A 25,128-nucleotide genomic window follows, 5' to 3' on the forward strand; every position below is an offset into this window, starting at 1 on the left:
TCCCTCTTCCTATCCATCCTTCCTACCTTCATCTATATACTTATCCACCCATTCATTCATCCAAGCATCCATTCATTCCAGAAATATTTATTGTGACTCAGCTTAGTTTCTCTCCAATATCAAATGAGATTGGGCCCATTGATCTATGGAATTTTCTTGTTTCCCAAGTGTTTTCTGGAATGGTCCATTGAAGTGTGGGAAGAAAATTTCAAAACTTCTATTTATATCTCTTATCTCTTCATGTAAAAAATGTCTAGTTTGAGTGTATGTTTTATAATGAACACAATATATTAATACGATAGTGAGTATATAGTTTGAAATTACATGCTCAAAAAAATTTTGCACTCGCAAAATATGCAGTCAGAGGTGTACAGATCCAAAGATTTTGGAAACCACTTCTATGAAGATTAGTTGTAAGACTGCAGAGCACTTTGGGATAGACAGGTCCTAGCTTTTGGGGTGAAAACCAGGAAGAGCCCCCAGTACCATGAAGCTGGGCAGCTAGAAAATATGCCTGCCACTCAGAGCAAATGGGCCCACTTTCATCTGATTTTATTGCCCATGGTCACACAGGTGGTTACTGCAGAGCCCGAAACAGAGGCCAGTCCTGCTCCAGTCTAGCTCTTGTTCCACACTTCCTCAAAGAAGCATTTGGACTGTGGCCCGGGCTTCAAACCAAGAGGGCAGATCTCTAAATAACTTCACTCCCTGACAGAGTAGCCTCAAACTTTCTCGCACATAGGTGAAAGTAGAGATTTTCAGTTAATAAAAATGTAAATATCTGGCATTCATTGAACTTTGTGTCTCATTCACACCCAATTCCTACCATCTTACAAAATATATTAATTCCAGCCAACAGGATTTTTTCTTATATAGACTTTTTTTAGCATTTTTATCAATTCACCTAAAATGTTTTCATAATTTGCCCACAAGGCTGAATGAATGTATACTGTTCTTGAATACAATACTCAAGCTTCAAAGTTGTAAAATAATCTCTTCTTCCATAGGTACCGAAAGGTTTGTCTTTGGCTATGTTTTCTAAAAAGTAACCACCTTCAAAAATATTAGAAAATATATGAAAATAAAATGCTAGTATTAATTATGAGTGGGAGCATGAGTGAGAAACCTAAAATGATAAAAGTAAAAATTGTTCAATGTTTTTAGAGCCGTAATCTTCAGTCAAACAGCTAGCAACTGATTGAGATTTAATTATAAGGGGTTTCCTCACAGAACATGGAAGAGTGCAAAGGAGCACTCAGTAGCTGTTTAATGGCAAAGTTTCTACCATTGAAAATGTCAAAATCCAGGAAGAGAATCCAAAACAAAGAAGAAAAAATACTCTAAGTCTAGGACCTCAAGAGCCATCCAGGTAGCAAAATAGAAATGGTTATTTCAAGCCTTAGCTCTGCAGCTAACTAATGATGCCAACAGAAGTGTTTACCTTTTGTTGTTGTTTTGCAGAATGAGTTAATATATTGGGATCTACTTTTAGGAAGCTCTAAAAAATGAGTAGATCAAAAATGTGAGGCAGAGAAGCAAATATCCTGATCCCCAGTATCAATAGAAGAAGCTTATCCAGAGCAGAAAATTCTGTTGAGGAACTTGTCCTTTAATATGCATGAGAGTTCTTATTTATAGAATGAATTTTTAAAATAACTTAGCAATTTAACAAAATCACATATCAACACAGAGAAGCTGTATCTTGTTCTTTTTTATTGAACAATAATAAACTTGTCCTTTTAAAACAAAACCTAACAGCTCATGCAGCTTTACATTCAAAGGCCTTCCCACACACATTCACGATCTGTTGGCCAACTTCAAGAATAAAATACAGGTAAATACTGAAATCATTCTTAAATAAGTTCTTCACTTCAAATAAAATACTTCTGAAATATTTCCTAACAACATCTAGTACAATAGTCCTGTTTGTGCTAAGATTCTTTCAAATATACTTCTAATTCCACTTATCAACCAAGTTTAAAAGAAAAAAATATGAAAATAAACTATATTTTAAAGTTGACATGTTTTCTGCTGAAAATTGACTCTTCTTTTCCAAACCTCCTAAAAAGTTATTTTCTACTTTAAATTGAAAATTCACCTAAGTCACGGCACTTCTGTTTAAATAAAGACCCTCTGTTGCTCATTTTTTGACATTTTTGAAATCCAGAGTGACTCTATTTTTCTAGGTTTCTCTTACGCTTACTACGGTTATTATTACTATAATTACTGATAATAAATTTATCATGCCTCAGATGTTTGAAAATCTTATAGAGTCATAGCTTTATTCTAACCATTTTAAACAAATAATACTAGATTTCTTTCCTCAAGAGGATGATAAATATGGGTAGGGAGGATGACTTGCACTAACACATTTGTTTATAAAAATATATAAATATTTACCTTCATACACACACAAACCACCAGTGGGTAAAATACTTCTTAGGTTTATCTCTGACGTGGCATACGTTAAAGCCATTTATGGAAGTATATGTGTTTCCTCTGCCCCAGAACCATCCTTCAGATACAGGTAACCTGGGAGCTACATCCGTAGCCTTTTGAAATTGCCCTCAATTCAAAGCTGTTTGTTACTCAAATTTCCATAAGCTTCAAACACTTTACTTCCTTCAGGGGTTTTCTGGTTGTTTTATTTTGACTTTGCCCAAAGTGGGGGAAAAAAAAAAAGTACAATTAAATTCTACAGAAGCTACCTACCAAGGAAGGGCTAAATATTATACTTCCCATTCCCACCCCCTCCCCACCTTCTCCTGCTCTTAACTCTTCATTCCCTATCCCAACACGAATGTACATCAAAGTCAAAGAACTAATGGGCTCACTGTGGTCTTCAGCTTTGCCTAGCTTCCTCTTTGGTTGACCTGTCTCCATGTAAAATTACCTAAATTGCATTTTTAGTTCTTCAGTTTACTATACACGCACATTTAACAAATCTATATGCATTCAAAAATTTAACAAATACATACAAGTGTTCAGTCATATGGATGTTACGGATTGTAAGTAGCCTACTTTTTGTTTTCTGGATCCACCATGCATCACATTTGGTCTTCAGAAATTACATGTCCTTATGCTATAATCTAGAAAGTTCCTAAAATGTTGGCTGTGTGTTGAACAATCACGAAAATAGAGCCTTCTCTCAGAAATCGCAGCCGGGATCAGCGTGGATTTAACCATTTCCTCATTATGGGAGACCTGGCAACGTTCTCTTTCACAGCTTCTTCTCTCACAACATTGCCGTCTCCAGATGTCATGTCATGTTCTGAAAGTAGACAGAATACAAATCATGTTCAAACGTCTACAGCTCAAAGACAGCACAGTTTTGCTTTATTTTGTTTTACATGGAATTTACAATGAAATCTTTAATCAATTTAAGATTCCATGCTAACTGTATTCACTGCTCTGTATCAGTGAGCACCTCTATATACAATAGCACCCCTTGAATTACTTCTCTTTGTATACCTATCATCACCTGACATTATCTTCTACATGCATTTGTCTCTTTTTCCCCTGTATTATCTCACTCCACCACTAGAATTCCAGTTTCACAAAGGTAGGGACTTCATTTTGCTCACTGCCATATCTCCAGCACTTAGGACAGTGCTTGCCACACAGTAGGCACTTAATAAATACTTATGGAATAGGCAAATGTTGTACAAACAGGTCTCAAGTTAGATTCTTACACTAACTGGTATGAAAGACAGATTAACTTTTGCTGCATCTGGAAGGCAAAAGGCAGACCAATGGGTAGAACTTTCATAAAGACACTTCTCACTCTACGTATGAAAAAAGTTTATAATATTTGAAATTTGCTAAACTGAAATTTTCTGCTTCTAGGAGTAGTGAGGTGTGCTTGCTTTGGCAGTGCACGTTCTGATATGGAACACTTTAAGAAGATTAGCGTGGCCCAGCAGACGACTGTATGTAAGTCCATGAAACATTCCAGATCTTGCTCCCCCAAGACACTCCTGCACAAAAAGTTACTTGTGAATTCCCAACTTGGGAAGCTCACTGCCAAAAAAAAAAAAAACGCCAAGTGGAACACTGGGGACAGGAAGCACATTTGACAAGAGTGCTGTAGCCAGCAGGTGGAAAGGTGGAGAAGACAAGCTCGTGCTCTGGGGGTCCTAGTGCTGGTGAAGCTTGCAGCCATTTAGCCTGCTCTCAAAGGCTGGGCCCAAACAGGTTTGTGCAGAGGTGATGTGAGGCCTGTGTCAGAAGTGAAGCCCAAGCCTTGTCCTGTAAACTCCAGCGCATGAACCTGGAAGTCTCATGTAGTCTCAAAGACACATGTAGACTACAGAGGCCCCTAGACTACAAAGGACCTCTCCAAGAGGTCCTTAGGGTATTCTGCTCTCCATCCTGGACCCGACTAAGGTTTACCAAGATCATACTAATAATCATCTTTTGCTGGTTGCACCTTTAGCTAATGAAAGGAAATGCCCTAGGTCAGAAAAGAGAGAAAACTGACTGCTTTTTTCAAATATTTCTGAAGAATCTCAGTGCCTAATTTTGATGTGGAAATATTTTTTTAATATTTTTGTAAAATTTTTTGTAATTTTGATGTGGAAATATTTTTGTAATTTTGATGTGGAAATATTTTGTAAGTATAATGTAAGTATTGTTATGGGCATCACCATACTTAAAACTAATAATTCACTTAAAAACATAACATTTCCCCTTCATTGTAACATGTTTAGTTGATCCGTACATAAGAAGGAGGTAAAATTAGAAAACAAGTACCTTTGCCAAATAGTTTATATTTTATTAATTTGAAGTGCAAAAGACCAAAAACAGAAACTAAATAATAATGGACTTGAATTGTTATTATAGTTGTGGTGGGGAAAAAAAAGTTTATAGTGTGTTGATACTAGCAGTCTCTGTGACTACATGTTGGGCTTATTATTTATTTGTTTATTTTTTTATAATTTAAAATATAGTTTTTAATTGACAATAATTGTATATATTTGGGATACAACATGATTGATATATATTTCCACTGTGGAATGATGAAATCAAACTAAGTAGCATAACCATCACCTCACATACTTTTTTTTTTGTAATGGTAACATTTAAAATTTATTCTTTTACCAATTTTGAAATATACAATAATTATTCATTTCAGTCACCATTCTGTGCAATGGAGGCCTAAACTTTAGTGATGCATGTTGCTTTAAATGAGCTACTTTCAGTTTAATGGAACTCTCCTGTACTAGCCATCTATTCAACAAAATAAACAAATATGTACATAGCACCATCTCATAGGTTGTGCATTTCTCACATTCTAACACCTGTATAAGAAATACACATGGACTAACAAGCTCCACACAAATATTACTACAGTTTCATTCATTTCCAAAATTTCAATCACAGATACTATTTCTTATCCTCTCCAAAATCCATAAAAACACACACTTGGAATTATTCCATTTAAATGCTTTCATTTGGTTAAAAAAAACAAATGTTCTATATTTTCTATCTTGGCTCTTAAAGCTTATCCAATAAATTCCTCACAGTACTTTTTCTATGTGAAGTTAGGAGATGAATAGTTTTGTCTAGTAAATATATAAAACAGATCACTGAAGAATTTAAAGAACTTTGTATAATATCTCAGTTGGTTATTTTTTATTACAGATTTTTGGTAATTAATCATATTTATCCTCCTATAAATCATATTTAAACTAGGTAAACTTTATGATAAATTATATATAAACCTCAAAATTATTGATGGGCTCTTTTTAGAAAACAGCAACAGCAACCAAACTCAGCTACCACCCACCGTTCCCCTGAGTAAAGCAAAGGAAATAAAATCATTCCAATCCACATCTTATTCTACTCACAGATATTTTCTAAGTTATTCACACTGAAATGAGGCTATTGTTCCAATGCTTATAGCAGAATCAGTGCTTACCTGTGAGAGAAAAAAATCTGTTGGAAGACTTGGTTACTGAATATTGGAAAAAGGGGAATTTCAGGCATTTTCCCGTCCCCCTGTCACAGATGCCCGACTGGCAGTTGCAGGTCTCTCTGCAGTCCATCCCGAAGGTGCCGTAGGGACAGTCTGGGGACAAACGAAAATTGGAGAGGGCGCTGCTTGTTGTAAATACGTCTCCATCCTAACAGCCCTGTGTGCATAGCCTTACAATTTGAACCAACCTCATGAAACTTGAATGTAAAATAAAATCCAATTCTCCAAACCCAGGATTTGAAAGTTGAAACTTTGAGTCATAAATATGAAATCACACATTAAGACCAGATAATGGATGCCTCAGGCTTAGTGGCTTAGCGTCATGATGTAAACTTAAGTTGAAGACAGCTATACACAGCCAGTCTCCTTGGACCAGTCTTCATTCCGGTGATGTTCTGCTTAGATACCAATAAATTCTCACAGATGACCTCTGAAACAGCTCAGAGAAGGTGGGAAATTGAACAGACATATATGCATCAGCTCCTCAAGGAGTTTTAAAAATGTGATGCTATCTTTGAAACTACTGTATTCACAGATAATTTACTATTTTAAGTGAATAGGAAAGGTCTTCAAACTAACCAGTGAGAGAGCTATCATCCTAGCTCACCATTAAGCAATCAATCCTCCATCTGCTCCAACCCCCATCAAGTTCCTTATTTGTCGAAACGGCATGTCATACAACTTGCCTGACTCCCTCAGTAGTTAAGAGGGCTCACTGGTAAAATCCTCTGCAAGGCTAACATGCAAGATGCTAAATGAGCAAGAAAGCTCGGGGCTTATACACCCTGAAGGTTTGTACACCTACCAAGAACTAGAAGCTTTTAGAGCTCCAGTGCTCACACTTATGCCAAAACATCCTACATTGAAATAAAGAGGGCAAAGTCATTTATTTAAAATGCATAAAATTATTTAAAATGCTGTTTTTAGAATAAACAGCATCTCAGTAGACTAACCAACCTTTAAAAGCCAGTAGACTAGATATAGAATATTCTCTTGTTGTGAAAATACCTTGTAAATGTACAATCACAGGTGGGTAAAGAACAAATTGTAAGCCATCTGAGTCTCTAGCAGTCAGTACTCCACTGACCAAGTAGATCATCAATGAGATATCTTTTTTTAAAGAGATCTAAGAGTGCTCTTTTCAATATGGTTCAGATCACAGAGGAACCTGGTTTTGAACACTGTTCTCTTTGCCGGGAAGAAGAGATCTTAAAAAGGGATCCTGAAAAGGCCTCTTCCAGAAAAGCACACAGGATTGGGATTTGACTGTGCCTGCAGTGATACTGAAAACTAAAACTGTAGCCAAATTCCCAGAGATACTTTTAATGTATCCCCTGATATGCTGAACAGTGCTGGGCAGATAGTAAGTGTTCATTAAATATGTGTTGGCTGATTGTTAATCCAGGCAAGATGTTCACAGACATCTGAATATTTAGAAGACATTTGGATATGCAGCTGAAGTTTACAGTTTTCATGTGGATGTTCTTTTAAAAAGCTGAAGAAGGGAGATGGTGGCAAAATGTATTATCTCCATCTCGAGTTATTAAGGCTCACAAAGTCTCCTATTTCCAGCAGAGAGAAAAATGTTTAAAACTAGATTCGTCAGCAACCTGAAGAAAGCCAAAAAGAGCGATCTTAAATATCTTTTTAGTATCTTGATCATTCAGTAGAATACTACAGTGCTAAAGACTCCAGATGCCAACAGCTTGTTTCTTTGCCCATATGTAATGTACATTTACCATCACATGTACAAAGGCATATTATGCCAAGAGAAAAAGCAATCCACTGCATATATGTGCTATATCATAAGTATGATTGTGTTAACCACTTCCTCCCTAATTTCCTTATGTGAAGTACTGTTTTCTTAGTCAATAAGCCCCATAATTTACAAAATATATGGATCCTATTCAGTTGAAAGAAACATGCATATGTGTTCACCAAACAAAATATTTCCTCAATATTCTATTTCTGATTGTATATAAACAAAAATAAACTGAGCAAAAAATAAAACTCTCCTAATACTTTAAGAATTTTTTTTTTAATTTTGTATGTCTTGCAAACTAAAAGATGATTAATTTACACATTATATGTCTAAGAAGTAGGAGAATTAAAGAAATCAGCACAATACTGGATAAATATCATTCATAAAAATGTATTAAATACATAAAACATAATAATTATTTAGAAATTTCTCAGTCCTTTTTATAATTTTGAAAGCTTCCTTGTATTATACAACTGATGGATGGGGTTATAGCATGTGTTGCTTCTTAATAATAGCTCTTCATAATAAGATCATGAGATATCTATAGGTACAGTATTTTTAAATCATCATTCTTTTTATTCTAAACATTTTTAAAATGTTAAATATTTTAAACTACAGTTACTATGTTTAAAATAATTTCTATAAATACTTAACTACATTATTTAGCTAAAATTTCAACCTGACGAAGTTTTTCTTTAAGTGTACTAGTGGTCAACCTCATTCTTCACAGACTTCCAGTTTTTATTTTTCTTTATTGTTATTTTTCCTTGTCTTAACACCATCTGCTATTTTTCCAGATGACCAAAACCTTTATAAAGTCAGATGAGGTTTGTTTTATGCTTCAGGGGACCCTCTTTGAAGAATGAGTTATTTTGTTAGATGACTTAAGCTCACTCTATTCCACAAAGTGCATTTGTGTTTATCAGAAATATTTGATCTTGAGAGTGGCCCTCCATCCTGTGGACCCTTTCAAGATCAAAGAATCACTAAATCTGGGGGCTAGAAGCCATTCCAAGAGGTTATCTAGTGCAGACCTTTGTAATCGCTGCCTCGCAGAGGAGAGAGCACCTAAGCCATCCTTAACAGATTACCTGTCAAGTTTCTAAAGTTTTCCAGAAAAGGAGCCAACGAAATCTTCCATTGCAACTTTCTTTTTGCGATCTCCTAAGGCAATGAGTAAAATGCCACATTTCTTTCTGTGCCTTCCTGCACACTGGTTTCAGTTGCTACTTGCAGCTATCCTTCTGTCTCTACCCTTGACAATACCTGCGTAGTGCCTTGTCAAGAATCCACCTGCCTTTTCCCTCTTACTCTTGAGGAGCAAAGCCACCTCACTTCCCAAGCTGGCTAAAAGCTCTCAGCGTGCCCCAGGAGGGGAGAGGTAAGGGATCACTCTTTACCTTTGCAGATACCAAACTCTTCACCAAAAGGATCCTCCCCATTAGAAGGCTGACACCTCAGCCCCGGGCCACACTTCATGCCATCCATGCCTGAGACTGTGCGGTAGCAAGTTTCTCCCCGCCCTGCAGCGCACACCCGGCAGCAGCCACAGTCGTCGAGCACTGTCCTCCTGCAGCGCGGGCTGCTTTTGCACTCACTGCTGTCACAGTGTTGAGGGCAATCCACCGCATAATTATTGCTCCAGGCGGCCACCAGGTGTGCAGGCACGAGGAGCGTCGTCAGCAGCAAGATGCTCTTCATGTTTCCAAGCTGCCTCCGGCTGGGCTCCCCTGTCATGGTCTTTGCTGGTGGGAAGCAGCCGTCCAAACTGGTAGCTGAGCTTCTGCCTACACGTTTATGAGTTTTATACACTGGGTTGCCCGCATGCTTTCCCCGTCATCAATTTCCTTAACCCAGCAGCAGCGCTGTCCTCCTGCCAGGCTCTCTTGTTTTAGTTTATGAAATCCAGGATGAAGGCTGGATTAACACGCTGCTGCCATCCAGGAATTGAAAAGCCCAAGCTGATGTCATCTGTTATGTTTAGATGGTTGTTTTGCATGAGGACTGAAAAACTCACTCACATCCGTCTCAAGGGCCCAAGGACGTCTGTGAAGGAGGGATAAAGAAGGTCGCACACCCTCCTTCAGGACGGGAATTGTTCTGACCCTGGCATATCACTTGAGGTGTAGCTTTGTCTCACAGCCTCTGTAGTCAGGAGGAAAATGATATCAACATGAATCATCAGGACCGAAGAAGCTTCTTCAAAAAAAAATAATAAACATTTGGTATTTCCCCTCAATAAATAGCCATGAGATCATTTGAAAGAAGAAAGGGTTATATTGTGTCCTTTCAATACTTAGAAGAAAGAAAATATTTTGATAGAGATATTTTTTAAGACCCTCTCTTCCTTCCTCTCACCCGTCTCCTCAAATGTTATTTCTAAAGCAATTCATATCACATATATCTAAGTCTATTGTAGATGTAGCTGTGCTTCCAGTAAAATGTGGAACTGCCTCTGAGAATTTCTTTTAAAATCAATACAAAAAGCCACAAGAGAGGTAAGATTCTTTCGGCACTGCTTCTGGGTTACTAAATTCTGGAAAAACTTATCAGTTGGACTTTTCTGGTCCAAAACTTCCTCAGGGGAAGGCTCATCCATCACTAAGTCTGCTTGTCCAGTGATCGAGTCCACCCAGAGCTCTTCCCCTCACCTCCTGGCATCTATCATAGCCCTCGCTAAAAACTGCCAAGCATGGCAGCCAGCCCAAGGCAACAAGTGGCTCAGCAGGAAAATCAGAACACAGCCCCCAAGAGGCAAGTCGCAGGGAAGGGAAACATTACCCCTCAGGAAACAAGGTCTGCATGCTACAGAGGGTCACCGTGCCTAGGTCCCTCTGGGAAAACTGAGTAGCCCTCTTAAAATATCAACTGTGCCAGGGCCTTATTAAGCAAGGTTAAAGAGGAGAGAGAGGAGTTCTTACACCAACCACATGCCGAATTCCATGCCCCCCCTCACTTGTCAAAAGAGATATAGACTCACTGTCACTTAATAAATAACAACCCAGTAAAATGGGTGATTCTTGGTCTGTCACAAATGAACTGTGAGAAATTCACAGGATTTCTCTTGGCTTCAGCTTCCTCTTTTGAGAATTGATAGTGTTAGGCTGCCTGACCTCTAAAATTCTTGTTTCCCCTAGAAGATGAGGCATAGTGGGCATTGGATGTAACTTGATGATTGACTTTTGCAATTTTAGGGGGATACAAGGAGCAAATTCAGAATACAGAGAATTGAGGCAGTAGGAAATGAAAGCAAGAGTTTTAGCTTCCAAATTTTCCAAATTTTTCATGACAATCCAATTTGAAATACGCTAACTTTATCTCCCCAGAAGCACTTACTTAGCAGGTGGCACACTCTGATGTTTTCAATAATGGGTAATATTTGTTAATAGCTTAAATATTTTACATGCATTAACTCATTTGCTCCTCATTACAATATTATGAAGTGGCTGCTATTATCATGCTTATTTTTTAAAAGACAAAACTGAGTCAGAAAGAGGTTAATTTGCCCAAGGTCCCTATATTGAAGGGATGTTAGTCTAATGTCAGAGCCACATATTCTATTGCTTATTACAATACATGATTATGATTTCATGGCCAATCATTTCAGTGGCCTAGGTCGCAATTTAGGCTGACCCTGGAAAATGTTCCTTGTTACTGAACACCACTTTCTGAGGAGTAGTTAACTGGAATAGTGATTAATAATAATATCTAACATTTGCAGAGATCTGACTGTGTGCCAGATGCCATGCTAAGCAGTTTATATAGATTACCACATTTAACTTTCAAAACAACCTCAAGAGCTAGGTGCTATTCTTATCTCCATCTTAGATATGAGAAAACTGAGGCCTAGAGAGGTTAAGTAACTTGTACATCATCACACAGTTAGCAAATGGTGAAGCCAGGACTCCCGTCCTGAGACCAACAAGCTCTGGAGACTGGATTAAGGGTTGTAAAATCAAATACATACAGGTACCAAACTGGTGCCCAAGGTGGGTGACATGGTAAGCTATACTAGATGTAATACAGAAGTAATGGAGTGGATTTTGTCCTCCTGAATAGCACATAAAGACATGAAACTCTTCCACTGTGGAAGATAAAGAGAAACCAAATTGATAATACCTTCGGTAAATGACAACTAAACAAATGTAAGTTGAGAGTACCAAATCCAAACAGTAAACTAAACTACAATGCACAAGAAAGTGCAGAAAATATGCCCAGTAGAGTTCACCAATGGTGGAACTATCTCAATACACAGTGCCTAACAACTCAGTTTAAGGGAACCTTCAATTCCTCCAAGACCCAACAAAAACCATTTGTCCCAGCACAATCCCTGTAAGATTTTTATCTGGTTGATTTCTGTCTTCCCCAGCCTTGAGCCCAGATCAATGAATTCCATTAGGAAAGTTAGCAATGACCACAAAGGGTTAGGAAACGTGAGCATGAGCAACCAAGGAGCCAACTTTAAGCTGCATTAAAAAGCAATAAGATGATGGCAGAGCTGTTGATAGTGAGTGAATGAGGTCCACCCATTTCACTTGCTTTGTGCTAGGGACTGGCACGTCTCTCATCTCGCTCTGCCTGTATATCAGTTGTCAAGTCAAAGATTGAGAAAAGGCAAGAGGAGTTGCACAAGATTTTCACAACTCCTAAAATGTAAGTTCAAACTAAGGTGGATCAAACTATACCATCTGTGGGTCCAAAGGATACAGCATATGATGTTTTGCAATGGGGGCAGAGAAATGATAAAACCAAATATCTATTTAACCCATTATACCCTGTATATTTAAAATGCCACTTTGCTTTTTTTTTCTTAAAGCTGATATTGTGTTAGGAAAATAAGCTTTGGTAATGTGCATTAATATTTTGTGTTTATTTTGTACATTATGATTGCTTCTAACCAAATAACAAGGATTTTTTTCTGGATAGGTAAAAGTAGTCCAATGGAAAGGCCCTGGGCAGGTCCCAGACTCTCAGAAGGTAGTTTATGGTAAAGTGAATTGTACCATACTTACTGTGCCTTCCTAACAAACCAGCTCTACCAGATAAGTCTGGTTTAAATTGAATTACAAAGGCAGATTTGAAGGCATAAAGTTTGGAGGAGCAAGTGGAGACATTTACATGTAGATTTCAGGTGACTTGGTTTTTAGGTTAGTTTTGGTTGTGGTTTTTGATACCATCTGAAAGTCTTCCTGCTTTGACACCAGCTGATAGTAATTTTGCATGTGCCTACTGCAAGGTCTAGCCCACAGTAGGAGCTTAATATGTAATAAACACAAAAAAGGAACCAACTGTTTCCCAGAATCATCTTCAGATGGTAGTAAGTTAAATGGGCATCAATGTGTTCTTGGCTTTCCACCAGGAGAAGCAAAGTGAGGCCCAGATTCTAGGGCAGGCTGGGTTAAGCTGCAGAATGTGTTTACTTGTGGGAATAAGGTAGAGGTGTCCAGAAACAGCAGAAGACATTGAGGACTGGATGGAGCCTGAGCAAAGACTGTATTCCCATTGCAGCAGTTCCTTCACAGCTAACCAAATTTGTCCTCTTGACCTTGGGCTTGGCAATATCACATCCACCCTGGGAAGTTCATGGGAGCCCCTCATAGCCAATAGAACTTGATGAAATACTTCTGCCAAACTGGCTGGGATTCACGGCAGTCACAGATCAGCTGTCAAAGCCCAGGGCCTAAGGAATATTCCCAGAGCCTCCTGCCCTGAGTACAGTTTGCCTAGAAACAGCTTTACCACTGCCAAGGTATGTGATCTTAGGCAAGTCACATGCCACATACCTTAGACCTCTCCTTTCTCCTCAGTACCTCAATAATAAGAGAGCCAAACATGGCAACATCGTGACTATTATTATCAAGAGTCTGATTTCTGAAGATTGGTTTCATTCTTTAAATGTGATCTTATGTCTTGGAGCAAATATTTTCCCAAAAGAAATCTCTCTAATTCTTTCAGTTTCTATTTTTAATAAAGACAATTTTAATAGTAAAGTGGAATTCAGTGCACCAATATATGATTTACAGGCAATTCTCAAAAACTACACCTGCTTAGAAGAGCAAAGTGAAATTTATCTGTTTTAATTAGGCTTCTTGCCCATATGGGGGCTCTCTGATTTGTCTTGATGAGCAGATCAACCTCATAGGAAGCTGGGGTGCCATCACACACAGCCCTGCAGGATCCCTGAGTGTGAGGGTGTGTGAGTGACTGCGAGAAGATAAGGACAGGACACCCGCAGTGTCTGCTACAAACCCAGAATGTCTGGGCAGCCCTCAGAGAACTTGGCACTATATCCAGATTTTTTACTCCAGTGGAGCCTCTGAGGAAGTAGCCAGAGTCGGGTTGTTTTTTAACCCTGTTCAAATCTGGAAACTTCAACTTTGGGTTCACGCTGCTAGGAACATTTTTAGAGCCAGGAAGTCTGGCTTGGAAACATGAGGAACTCTTACTCACTGAGGTGACCTTCTTCTCCTCTTTGCCGCCGGTTCTGGCAGGTTCTAGTGTGGGGCATCAAGGCAAGCTTTTCTTTCTAACAGCTAGCTCCTTCTCAAATCAGGTTCTGAATCTCGGACTCCATCAGCAAGAGATTCCGGTTTCACACAGTGTCCCTCTAGCTGCAAATATGAACCCACATCCAGAAGCACCATGTGCCGCCCTGACATGAAAAGCAATGTGAGTAGCAAAAGTAGCTCTGAACTCAGGACTAGAAGACGTGGGTTGGAGTCCCAGTTGCATAATCAGCCACGGGTAAGGCACCAACCAGCCTTCCTCATTAACATTAAGTCATTTTCTTTTAATAAAATATAAGGGAGAGAAATGCCCTCCCTTCCTCAAAGAGATGTTGAGATCAAAGGAGAATGTGGATTAAAAACATGGTGCCAATTAAATTACTGTATAGGTGTAAAACATTATTACTTACTCTGTAAGACAAATTAAATCATGAGAGAAAATAAACCAGTGACTTTCTTAGGTCTCACTCATTCCTCCATTCCTCTCACATTCCGCAAGATGGTCTAGTTTTTCATTCACTTAATTCACAGCAAACCATGATGACTGAGTTTCAACATTCTTCCTTAGGAAAACTCCACCACCCCTCCTAGCAGCCTGCCTCGCCCCATCCAAGCATGGGATGACTAAACAGCTCACTAAACTTCTCTGCTAAAAGAGTTTTTAAAAGTGTCCCAGGTTCCTACATGACTAAAGAATTACTGTAGGCATTGGAAGTCATTTAGACACTAGAACTAGAGAACATGGATTTTTTAAGTCATGTTAAAAGTTATTGCTAAGATATTTGAAATTTCCACTAGGAATTTTAGAAAGACAGAATTTCTGATTAACACAAGAATCATAGGAAATTATTCTGCTACTTTGCTTCTCTAATGACATGAAATTTCCTTTGCCTAACCTTAAACTCACCCCTTTTATAATGTAATAAAATGTTAATCAGGACCACCCTCACCAAACTCATCAGTTTGTCCAGTGATAAATGGCCTTAGCCTTTTATATGACATGTAAGTTGAATGAATGATTGAATGTTCAAAACAAAAGTTAACCACTGGATGAAGAGAAATAAGAAACATAGCTTCCAAGCCCCTTATTTAGGACATTTTGAGGATTTGGCAGTTTCAGACTCACTCTAATCTGGCGTCAAAATATTTTGGCTTCTTTCTTCCTAGGCAGTTCCTGATGAAGCCTTACTTTTTTTTTTTTTTTTTTTTTTTTTTGACTGCCATGGACTTCATGCAGTCTCCAAGCCTGTGATCTGACAGCTTAGTGCAGCACAGCTGAGGGTGCCTGCGACGGGTCTCAGCAAGTGTGTCTCAAAACACTTCTCCACACCACCTGCATGACAGTGTTGTGGGAAGTTTGTCAGAAATGCCAAAGCCAGAGATTCCAATCTGATGGGTTGGGGTGGGCCTGGGAGTTAACATTCTTAACAAATAAGCCAGTTGATTCTGACAAACCCAAAAATTTGAGGAACCTCTAAACTAAAGGTTTTTCCCAGTCACATCTCTTCAGGTTAGTGAATTAGTATTTAATGTTACTCTGAAGACTTCTGACAGAAAAAGTCTGTCTCTGAGGGACTGACCAAGGATTTGTATTTATTTTATGCTCATGAATTTTTAGCTTATTTCACTAATACACATCTTCACATGTTAACATCAATGAAGATGAGATACAATCATCATGATGTAATTGTCACTGACTACATGTGCACATTAAAATTTGCAGGATGGGTGCCAGTCTCTGGGAAGAGAATCTTAAAGACAATCGTGGAGTTCTCTTTTTAAAAATGCTGTATTATCAATGATTTTGATAACCCGGAGGACAATACTCTGTGAAAAAAACACGGATGGCATTGACATGTGATTTAGGAGGATCAGATACGAATGTGGAGACATTTTAGGAATATTTTAACCAATTTGTTGAGTTTATATTTTTCTTTCTTTTGAAGGTACAAAAGTTTTAAATGATAAAAATCTATGTCCAAATAAGCCCTAAAAGGGTCCTTTCAGTAAGTATGAGTAAAAATTCTAGTGCTACACGCTTGTTTACAGCTGCACATTTTGCAATTGCAAAAATATGGAATCAGCCCAAATGCCCATCAATCAATGAGTGGATAAAGAAACTATGGTAGGTAAGTAGATAGACAGATAGATAGATAGATAGATAGATAGATAGATAGATAGATAGATAATAGATAGCTAGACAATGGAATACTACTCAGCCATAAAAAGGAATGAATTAACAGCATTCACAGCAACCTGGACAGGACTGAAGACTATTATTCTAAGTGAAGTAACTCAAGAATGGAAAACCAAATTTGGTAGGTTCTCACTCATAAGCAGGAGCTAAGTTATGAGGATGCAAAGGCATAAGAATGATACAATGGACTTTAGGGACTCAGGGGAAAGGGTGGGAAGTGGGTGACGGATAAAAAGTTACAAATTGGGTACAGTGTATACTGCTTGGGTGATGGATGCACCAAAATCTCACAAATCATCACTAAAGAACTTACTTGTGTAACCAAGTACTACCTGTTCCCCAAAAATCCATGAAAATAACAAATTAAAATAAATAAATTCTAGTGCTGCAAAAGCATTAATTGGAAGAATTTTTTTCCTTAATGATACACTGAAAATAATGATACATATCATACTGATACCATCTTAGATGCAATGAAATATGATAGTTGCCTAAAAAAATAGATCTGTTTTTATTTTTGTTGACCTGCCATCAACAATTTACCTACTACTAGTAGAATCTACTACTAGTAGAATGTATTCTGTTTTATCAATCTTTAATCTCCTACTAGGACTTTACATGATGAAATCTAAGACCTTACTCTTACGAGCTGCCTGACAAACATCATCCTAACTTGACCTGACTAGAAGTATTTTGAGGTAAGACACATGTGCTTTAAAAACTCAAGTTTCATATTCTACTCTCAGCTTCAAATTGCACAAACACATACCCCCTTCAGCTAACATTTCTAACAGCATATCATGAGTCTGAGCGTATACCACCACTTACAGATAACATGCTGAGCCTGTCTTCCTCCGTAAACATATTTAGGAAGTACTCATTGAATAAAACACCAAACAATGACCCCAAGAATGAAAGGAATCCAAGGTACTTTGAGCTTTCTCTATTCAAAGTGTTCTCCAGACAGCAAATCAAAAGTTCAACCTTCGTGTGGCCTAGTCTAGAATGCTGGTCTATGGGAGATCAATAGTTATTACAAATGGATAATTTGATGACCCAGGTTATTTTGTAAAGTATTACTGTCTTCAATTTACTAATTTAAAATAACAAAACTTTAAATGAGGCCATAAACTTTCAAGTATCCTATATTTGGACAAGAACCTATGCCTAAAACAAGAAAATGCAGGGCATCTGATACTACCAGGGAATATTGAAGGACACTTTGAAGGGGCCTGAGAAAAAAATCACTGAGTAATGCTGTTTGGAAGAGGGGGTAACATGTATGGCATGCTTCCCATGGTAACCTCTTCCTAATTGCTTGAAATACACACATACACATATACACACACACACCCATAGAAACAACAGCAGCAACAACAACAACCATAACAGAACTTTGAGGGATTCACTTGATCAAATAATCCTACATGGAGAGCCTTCAAAACTGTTCACTTGCAATTTGAAAGCCACACAAGCCTGCTAAAGGAGAGCACCTTTCCCCTTTGAGGGATAGGATATATCCCAGAGCATATCACATTCAATTAGGAGGGTTCAAGACTTCAAAACACAAAATAATGCTTCCTTCCACATACAGTAGCACTGCTAGGACAATTATAACATGCAGCTGATCAGAAACCTTCAATACCTGAAAAGAAGAGGTAGAAAGGAGAAGCAAGCCCAATAAATGTGGCCCCAGAAAACTCCCCAAGCCCCAAATACACCAGAACTCTGAGCTTAGAGCTAGAAAATGTCTACTTTAAGAAGTTGTTCAGGGAGAATTGTGTATTCAACTGCCCAAAAAAAACAGAGTTTTAAAATATTTTATTACTTAGAATTTTATAATTTATTTTCAAGTAAATTTTTTTAAACTTTTTTGTTCTTTCAAAATCTCTCTACAGTAGTATACTGTGTTATATTAACATTAGTATTTACAGTCTAATAACTGCTAAGGATTTCTTTTCATAGGAAACAAAATGGACCAGAATGTAGGCAAATGTATCCAGTCCCTGGTCAGTTTGGACTGCTATACTAAAGTACCACAAACTGGGTGGCTTATAAACAACAGAAACCTATGCTTCAGTTTCAGAGGCTCTAAGTCTGAGATAAGGGGGTTAACATGGGTCAGGGTCTAGTAAGAAACCTCTTCTGGGCTACAGATTGCCAACTTATCCTTGTATCCTCACATGGTAGAAAGAGAGCAAGAGAGGTCTCTGAGGCCCCTTTTATAAGGGCACTACTTCCATTCATAAGGGTTCCAACTTCATGCCCTAATTGCCTCGCAAAGACCCCATCTTGTAATATGATCATTTTGGGGATTACGATTTCAACATAAAGATTTGGGAGAGACAAAAACATTCCATTCACTGTCATCCATAATTATGGTAAATGTGGCCTGGGCCTGGGCCTGCTCCCCTTCATCCACCTGCTTAATCTTCTCCACCCATCAGAACACCTCACCCTTCAAAGGGCAAGGCTGGAATGCCAGTGTTTCTTTGAGGCCCTCACCAACTTCCTCCAGGCCCAAATTAATCCCTTGCTCAACCCAAATTTTGCATTTCTGAACTCCTTGCACAGTCTTCTACATGCAGGGGCCCTCTAGTTCCCAACGAGCAAGAACTGTCTTACGATCATTGTGTGGTTTTCACAATGCCTGGCTTAGGTCTTACACATACTAGATGCTCAATAAATGACATAATCTCTAGAAAAAATATACGCAAACTTTAAAGACCAGCCTCATAGAGCCCAGCCCTCCATGGGAAAGCAAATGGGATAGTCCTCAGCCCCTTCCTTCAGCTTCCTCCCACCTGCCCAAGGTTTCAAGGAGTGGTGTTTAAGGAGGGCTCTCTCTCTTCAACCCTTTTTTTTTCCTTTTTTTTTTTTTTTTTTGAGACGGACTCTTGCTATGTCACCCAGGCTGGAGAGCGGTGGCGCAATCTCAGCTCACTGCAACCTCTACCTCCCGGGTTCAAGCGATTCTCCTGCCTCAGCCTCCCGAGTTGCTGGAATTACAGGCGCCCACCACCACGACTAGCTAATTTTTTTGTATTTCTAGTAAAGACAGGATTTCACTATGTTGGCCAGGCTAGTCTCGAACTTCTGGCCTCAGGCAATCCGCCCTCCTTGGCCTCCCAAAACGCTGGGATTACAGGCATGAGCCACCGCACCCAGCCCCTTCAACCTCTTTTAAAATTAAAATGCCAGAGGTCACTGTAACATTGCATCACTAACACATTAGTGGGTGGGAGTTTATCAAGTCACCTTCCTGTCTACCCTTGTCCTCCCTCTCTACCACCCTCTCTTGTACCAAGCGCACCACTCCCTGTGACCCCTGCCTCCTCCATCAGCAATTAAAGGGAGGTGGAAGCAGCAAATTGATTTTACAATATAGAGCATACACTCTGAAGGCAGATCATCCGAGTGTGAATCCTGAGTACACAACCTACTAACAGTACAAACTGAGCACAATGTTTAAATCTCTGGGCTTCTATTTCCCCAGATGCAAAAAGAGACATATGAGAATACTTACTTCAATGCCTGGTAAGTAGTGAGCACTCAAAATATGTTGATGACAACATGGCCTTTGGCAGGGCCTCCAAGAAACATCCCTCCTGCCCCAGCTCCCCATGACCCCGTGATTCCTGGTCTCCTTAGAGCACCCAAGCGGATACACAATGGTCCCCGGGAAGTGACAGAAGTTCAAGTTGTCTCTCCACCCACCAAACCCTTTGATTCAATTTACTTGGGAGCAAGGGAAGGAATGAAGCTTGATTCATCCCTTTAAAAAATCAATTTAATACCAAACAAAGTGGTTTGTTTTTACAGACACGGCTTTACATATTTGGAAAGAGTCCTCAGCATTCGTCCAGGGTTCTAGGGGCTTTGAGGTCTGCAGAATCCAGTTGAGAGGCTGAAGTTCAAGACGGTTAGGAGTGGGCTTTATTTAAAACAGTCCAACAGTTTCCAAGGGAGTGAAACAACAAAAGCTTGTATGAGATGAGTCACACGGACTTGCAGGATCAGAGAAGTCATGCAGGATCAAAGAACGGATGAGCCTTCCAGCTCACTGCCCCTCTGAAACCAAAAGACTCATTTCACAGAGCCCTCTCTCATCTGTTCCAACTAATTTTCAGGGATTGAGTCTAGAGGAAGATTCAACAGGAGACTTAGTTGCTATAGCCACTTGGATCCCTGACAAAGTGGGCTTCAGTGCAATAGAAAAGTCACGTTTTCCCCACAATACCTTCCCCCCAAGCAAAATGAATGGAAGTCAAAACCTTATTTCCAATGGAGGGATGAAAGACAAAATTGAGCCACTTGCAAAGCAATCAGAAATAAATATGGACATCACTGAGCAACTTGCAGTGCACTACAAATAAATATTACCAATTTATTCAAGGGCATATATATAACTGTGTTCTTCATGGACACATCTATTTTGCTTTTCCTTTTTATTTTGTCAGCCCATTGTGAGGTCTGCCCACTGAGCCACAGGTGAGGGCTTAATGCCAAACATGCTGGGTCACAACATCAATATTCATCCCACTGATCATCTCACTTTACAAAGTGAGATGCAAAGTGAGATCTCACTCATAGCTGAGTGGTGTGCAGTCGTCTTGGCCCCACGAGCTGGCATGCAGTTGATTAAAGGAGGTGCTGGCTAGAGGTCTGAGGAACAGGAGAACTGTCCATGTCAGCTGTGGGAGCTCTGCTGCCACCCATGCTATTCTGAGCTTCAGCCCCAGCATCTTGTAAACAAGAGCAAATGGCAAAGTAGTCCACACACACCAGGTCTGACAAAGCAGAGTTCCCAGGCAAGACAGGATGAGTTTCCCTGTGACCCACGTAGAGCAGTGCACAGAAGTCAAACAGAACTAGACTTTGGGCTGTACACAGTACAGCTTTCCAGCTCCTTCCCTGGTGTGATCAGAAACGGGACACAAGACTAACATGACTTGTCAGTACCTAACTCTAGCTCTATACCATCACTCAGCATGCATGCTTAGGAGAGGCTGCTCTTTCCCGGCACAGTGGGGGCTGAAACTGAGGCTCCAGGATGTGTAAGCTAGCTGCAGAGTACCCCAAGGCAGCATTCGTGGTGGGAGAAGCACCAGCTCCTCTCCTGGCTTGATCATAGGCTGGCCAGGATTGATTGTCATAAGCACTGGCACATCTAGGCTTCCATGGAGAGGTCCATCTTTTCCGGAGAGAACAGCCAATCACATTTAACCAGCTAACCATTACCTCTACCAGATGAGGGCTGCTCCATATGGTCACATACCTGCCACCCACATTGTTCACCTAGGCCCTGCCTATGGCCGGAGAAGGGATTTGGACTTTTCTATCTGAGCACAAATAACAAATTTCTAAAGTATCATGTGGGTTTTCTCCATTTGTCCCCACCCACCCCAAATCCAATCTCCACTCTTTCTTGTCCTGCCTTATGCCCTCTACAGACTATATCACCCAGGCACCCCTGCCCTTGGCATCTGACTGGGTTTGGCCTTTAGGAGATACCCACAGAGGATCAGAGGAGGAGACCAGGGCCATGGTATCTCTTCCCTATGCTCTGGCCTTCGTTTCTGGCAGGGTCTGTATCCCTCAGTGCTTACAGATCCTGCTGAGCAGCCCTCTTCCACAGCTCAGCTCTTGCTGGGCTATCTGGAGCAGCTTCCTGCTTTTGCATGTCACTGGGTGCCTCAAGTCCCTCAGCCCTGCCCGACCATCTGTGAGTTGTCCCCTTATTAAATCTCTTATCTGAACCACCTGAGTGAGATTCAGTTTCCCAACAGGGGCCGGGCATGGTGGCACATGCCTATAATCCCAGCACTTTGGGAGACTGAGGCAGAACGATCACTTGAGCCCAGGAGTTTGAGATCAGACTGGGCAATATGGCAAAGCTCCGGTCTCTACCAGAAATAAAAAATTAATGGGGCATGGTGGTACATGCCTGTAGTCTCAGCTGCTCAGAAGGCTTATGTGGGAGGACTGCTTAAGCCCTGAAGGTGGAGGTTGCAGTGAGCTGAGATTTCACCACTGTACTCCAGGCAACACAGCGAGACCTTGTCTCAAAAAAATAATGATAATTCTGACAGGATCTGATTTAAAGAGAAATCACAGTGGTTCTAACATTTGTGATCCATTCAGACATATTATATGCTTTGTTAAAACAACATCCTGAAAGAAGTGCTATAATGGACTTCCATGCTTAGGAAAAGAAGTGCTATAATTTGCTTCCATACTCAGGTGGGTTTTGTTCTGCCAGGAGAGTCATCCTACATGAGCTATTTCTTTAACTCAGGATGTTAAACAATAAAAGGATCGTTAATAATAATTTAATCCATTTATATCAAGTTTACTCAACAATTACCTTGAAAAACACATATACAAACATACCCATGTGTGTATATATACATACTCCAAAATAGTATAATGGTGTAGGTTCAGGTATATACTTTGTATTCACTAATGAATTTGAGAAAACAGAATTGATATGGTTTGGCTGTGTCCCCACCCAAATCTCATCTTGAATTGTAGCTCCCATAATTCCCACATGTTGTGGGAGGGATCCAGTGGAAGATAGTTAAATCATGGGGGCAGTTTCCCCCATACTGTTCTCATGGTAGTGAGTGAGTCTCACAATGTCTGATGCTTTTATAAGGGGTTTCATCTCTCCCTTGGCTCTCATTCTCTCTTGTCTGCTGCCATGTAAGACATGCCTTTCACCTTCTGCCATGATTGTGAGGTCTCCCCAGCCACGTGGAACTGTGAGTCCATTAAACCTCTTTTTCTTTGTAAATTACCCAGTCTCACATACATGTTTATCAGCAGTGTGAAAACGAACTAATACAAGAATAATCCCTGTTGACCTGAACTCAGCTCAGCACCAAGCAGACCTAATAGACATCTACAGAACTCTCCACCTCAAATCAACAGAATGTACATTCTTCTCAGCATCACATCACACTTAATCTAAAATTTACCACATAATTGGAAGTAAAGCACTCCTCAGTAAATGTAAAAGAACAGAAATCACAACAAACTGTCTCTCAGACCACAGTGCAATCAAATTAGAACTCAGGATTAAGAAACTCACTCAAAAGCAAACAACTACATGGAAACTGAACAACCTGTTCCTGAATGACTACTGGGTACATAACAAAATGAAGGCAGAAATAAAGATGTTCTTTGAAACCAATGAGAACAAAGACACAATGTACCAGAATCTCTGGGACACATTTAAAGCAGTGTGTAGAGGGAAATTTATAGCACTAAATGCCCACAAGAGAAAGCAGGAAAGATCTAAAATCAACACCCTAACATCACAATTAAAAGAACTAGAGAAGCAAGAGCAAACAAATTCAAAAGCTAGCAGAAGGCAAGAAATAACAAAGATCAGAGCAGAACTGAAGGAGATAGAGACACAAAAAAATCCTTCAAAACATCAATGAATCCAAGAGGTGTTTTCTTGAAAAAACCAGCAAAATAGATAGACTGCTAGCAAGACTAACAAAGAATAAAAGAGAGAAGAATCAAATTGTTGTGGGAAGTCAGGGACCCCAAACGGAGGGACCAGCTGAAGCCATGGCAGAAGAATATAAATTGTGAAGATTTCATGGACATTTATTTGTTCCCCAAATTAATGCTTTTATAATTTCTTACACCTGTCTTTTCTGCAATCTCTGAACATAAATTGTGATGATTTCATGGACACTTATCACTTCCCCAGTCAATACCCTTGTGATTTCCTATGCCTGTCTTTACTTTAATCTCTTAATCCTGTCATCTTCATAAGCTGAGGAGGATGTATGTCACCTCAAGACCCTGTGATGATTGCGATAACTGCACAAATTGCTTGTAGAGCATGTGTATTTGAACAATATGAAATCTGGGCATCTTGAAAAAAGAATAGGATAACAGCAAAATTCAGGGAACAAGAGAGATAACCTTAAACTCTGACTGCCAGTGAGCTGGGTGAAACAGAGCCATATTTCTCTTCTTTCAAAAGCAAATAGGAGAAATATCGCTGAATTCTTTTTCTCAGCAAGGAACATCCCAGAGAAAGAGAATGTGCCCCTGAGGGTAGGCCTCTAAATGGCCCCCTTGGAGGCAGCTGTCTTTTACTGTCAAAGCCAAAGGGATGAAATAAGCTCTGGTCTCCTGTAGTGCTTATTAGGATGAGAAATAAGCTCCCAGGCTTATTAGGATGAGAAAATTCCTGCCCAATAAATTTCGGTCAGACAGGTTGTCTGCTCTCAAACTCTGTCTTCTGATAAGATGTTATCAATAACAATGCATGCCCAAAACTGCATTAGCAATTTTAATTTCACCCCATCCTGTGGTCCTGTGATCTCGCCCTGCCTCCATTTGCTTTGTGATATTTTATTACCTTGTGAATCATGTGATCTCTGTGACCCACACCCTATTCATACAATCCCTCCCCTTTTGAAAATCCCTAATAAAAACTTGCTGGTTTTACGGCTGAGGGGGCATCACAGAACCTGCAGACGTGTGATGTCTCCCCCAGACACCCAGCTTTAAAATTTCTCTTTTGTACTCTTTCCCTTTATTTCTCAGACCAGCCGATGCTTAGGGAAATAGAAAAGAACCCACATTGAATATCAGGGGTGGGGTTTCACCCTATAAATATAGATGCAATAAAAAATGAAAAAGGGGATATCACCACCAA

The 25,128-nt window shown here is 39.6% G+C and overlaps 1 protein-coding gene across 2 annotated transcripts; it reads right to left on the minus strand.

The window, feature by feature from the left end:
• Positions 1 to 1,693: 1,693 nt before the first annotated feature.
• Positions 1,694 to 9,866, minus strand: ESM1 (endothelial cell specific molecule 1). Of its 2 annotated transcripts, XM_025388141.1 has the most exons (3): positions 9,140 to 9,866; positions 5,921 to 6,070; positions 1,694 to 3,271 (listed from the first exon to the last, which is right to left on the minus strand). In XM_025388141.1, exons 1-3 carry the CDS (start codon positions 9,474 to 9,476, stop codon positions 3,168 to 3,170), a joined length of 591 nt encoding a protein of 196 aa, XP_025243926.1. In that variant the 5' UTR covers positions 9,477 to 9,866; the 3' UTR covers positions 1,694 to 3,167. The 2 variants fall into 2 exon arrangements, with proteins under 2 accessions (XP_025243926.1, XP_025243927.1); XM_025388142.1 differs by lacking the exon at positions 5,921 to 6,070.
• Positions 9,867 to 25,128: the final 15,262 nt, after the last annotated feature.

Source organism: Theropithecus gelada, chromosome 6 (genome assembly GCF_003255815.1).
Source record: "Theropithecus gelada isolate Dixy chromosome 6, Tgel_1.0, whole genome shotgun sequence".
Lineage (NCBI taxonomy): Eukaryota > Metazoa > Chordata > Mammalia > Primates > Cercopithecidae > Theropithecus > Theropithecus gelada.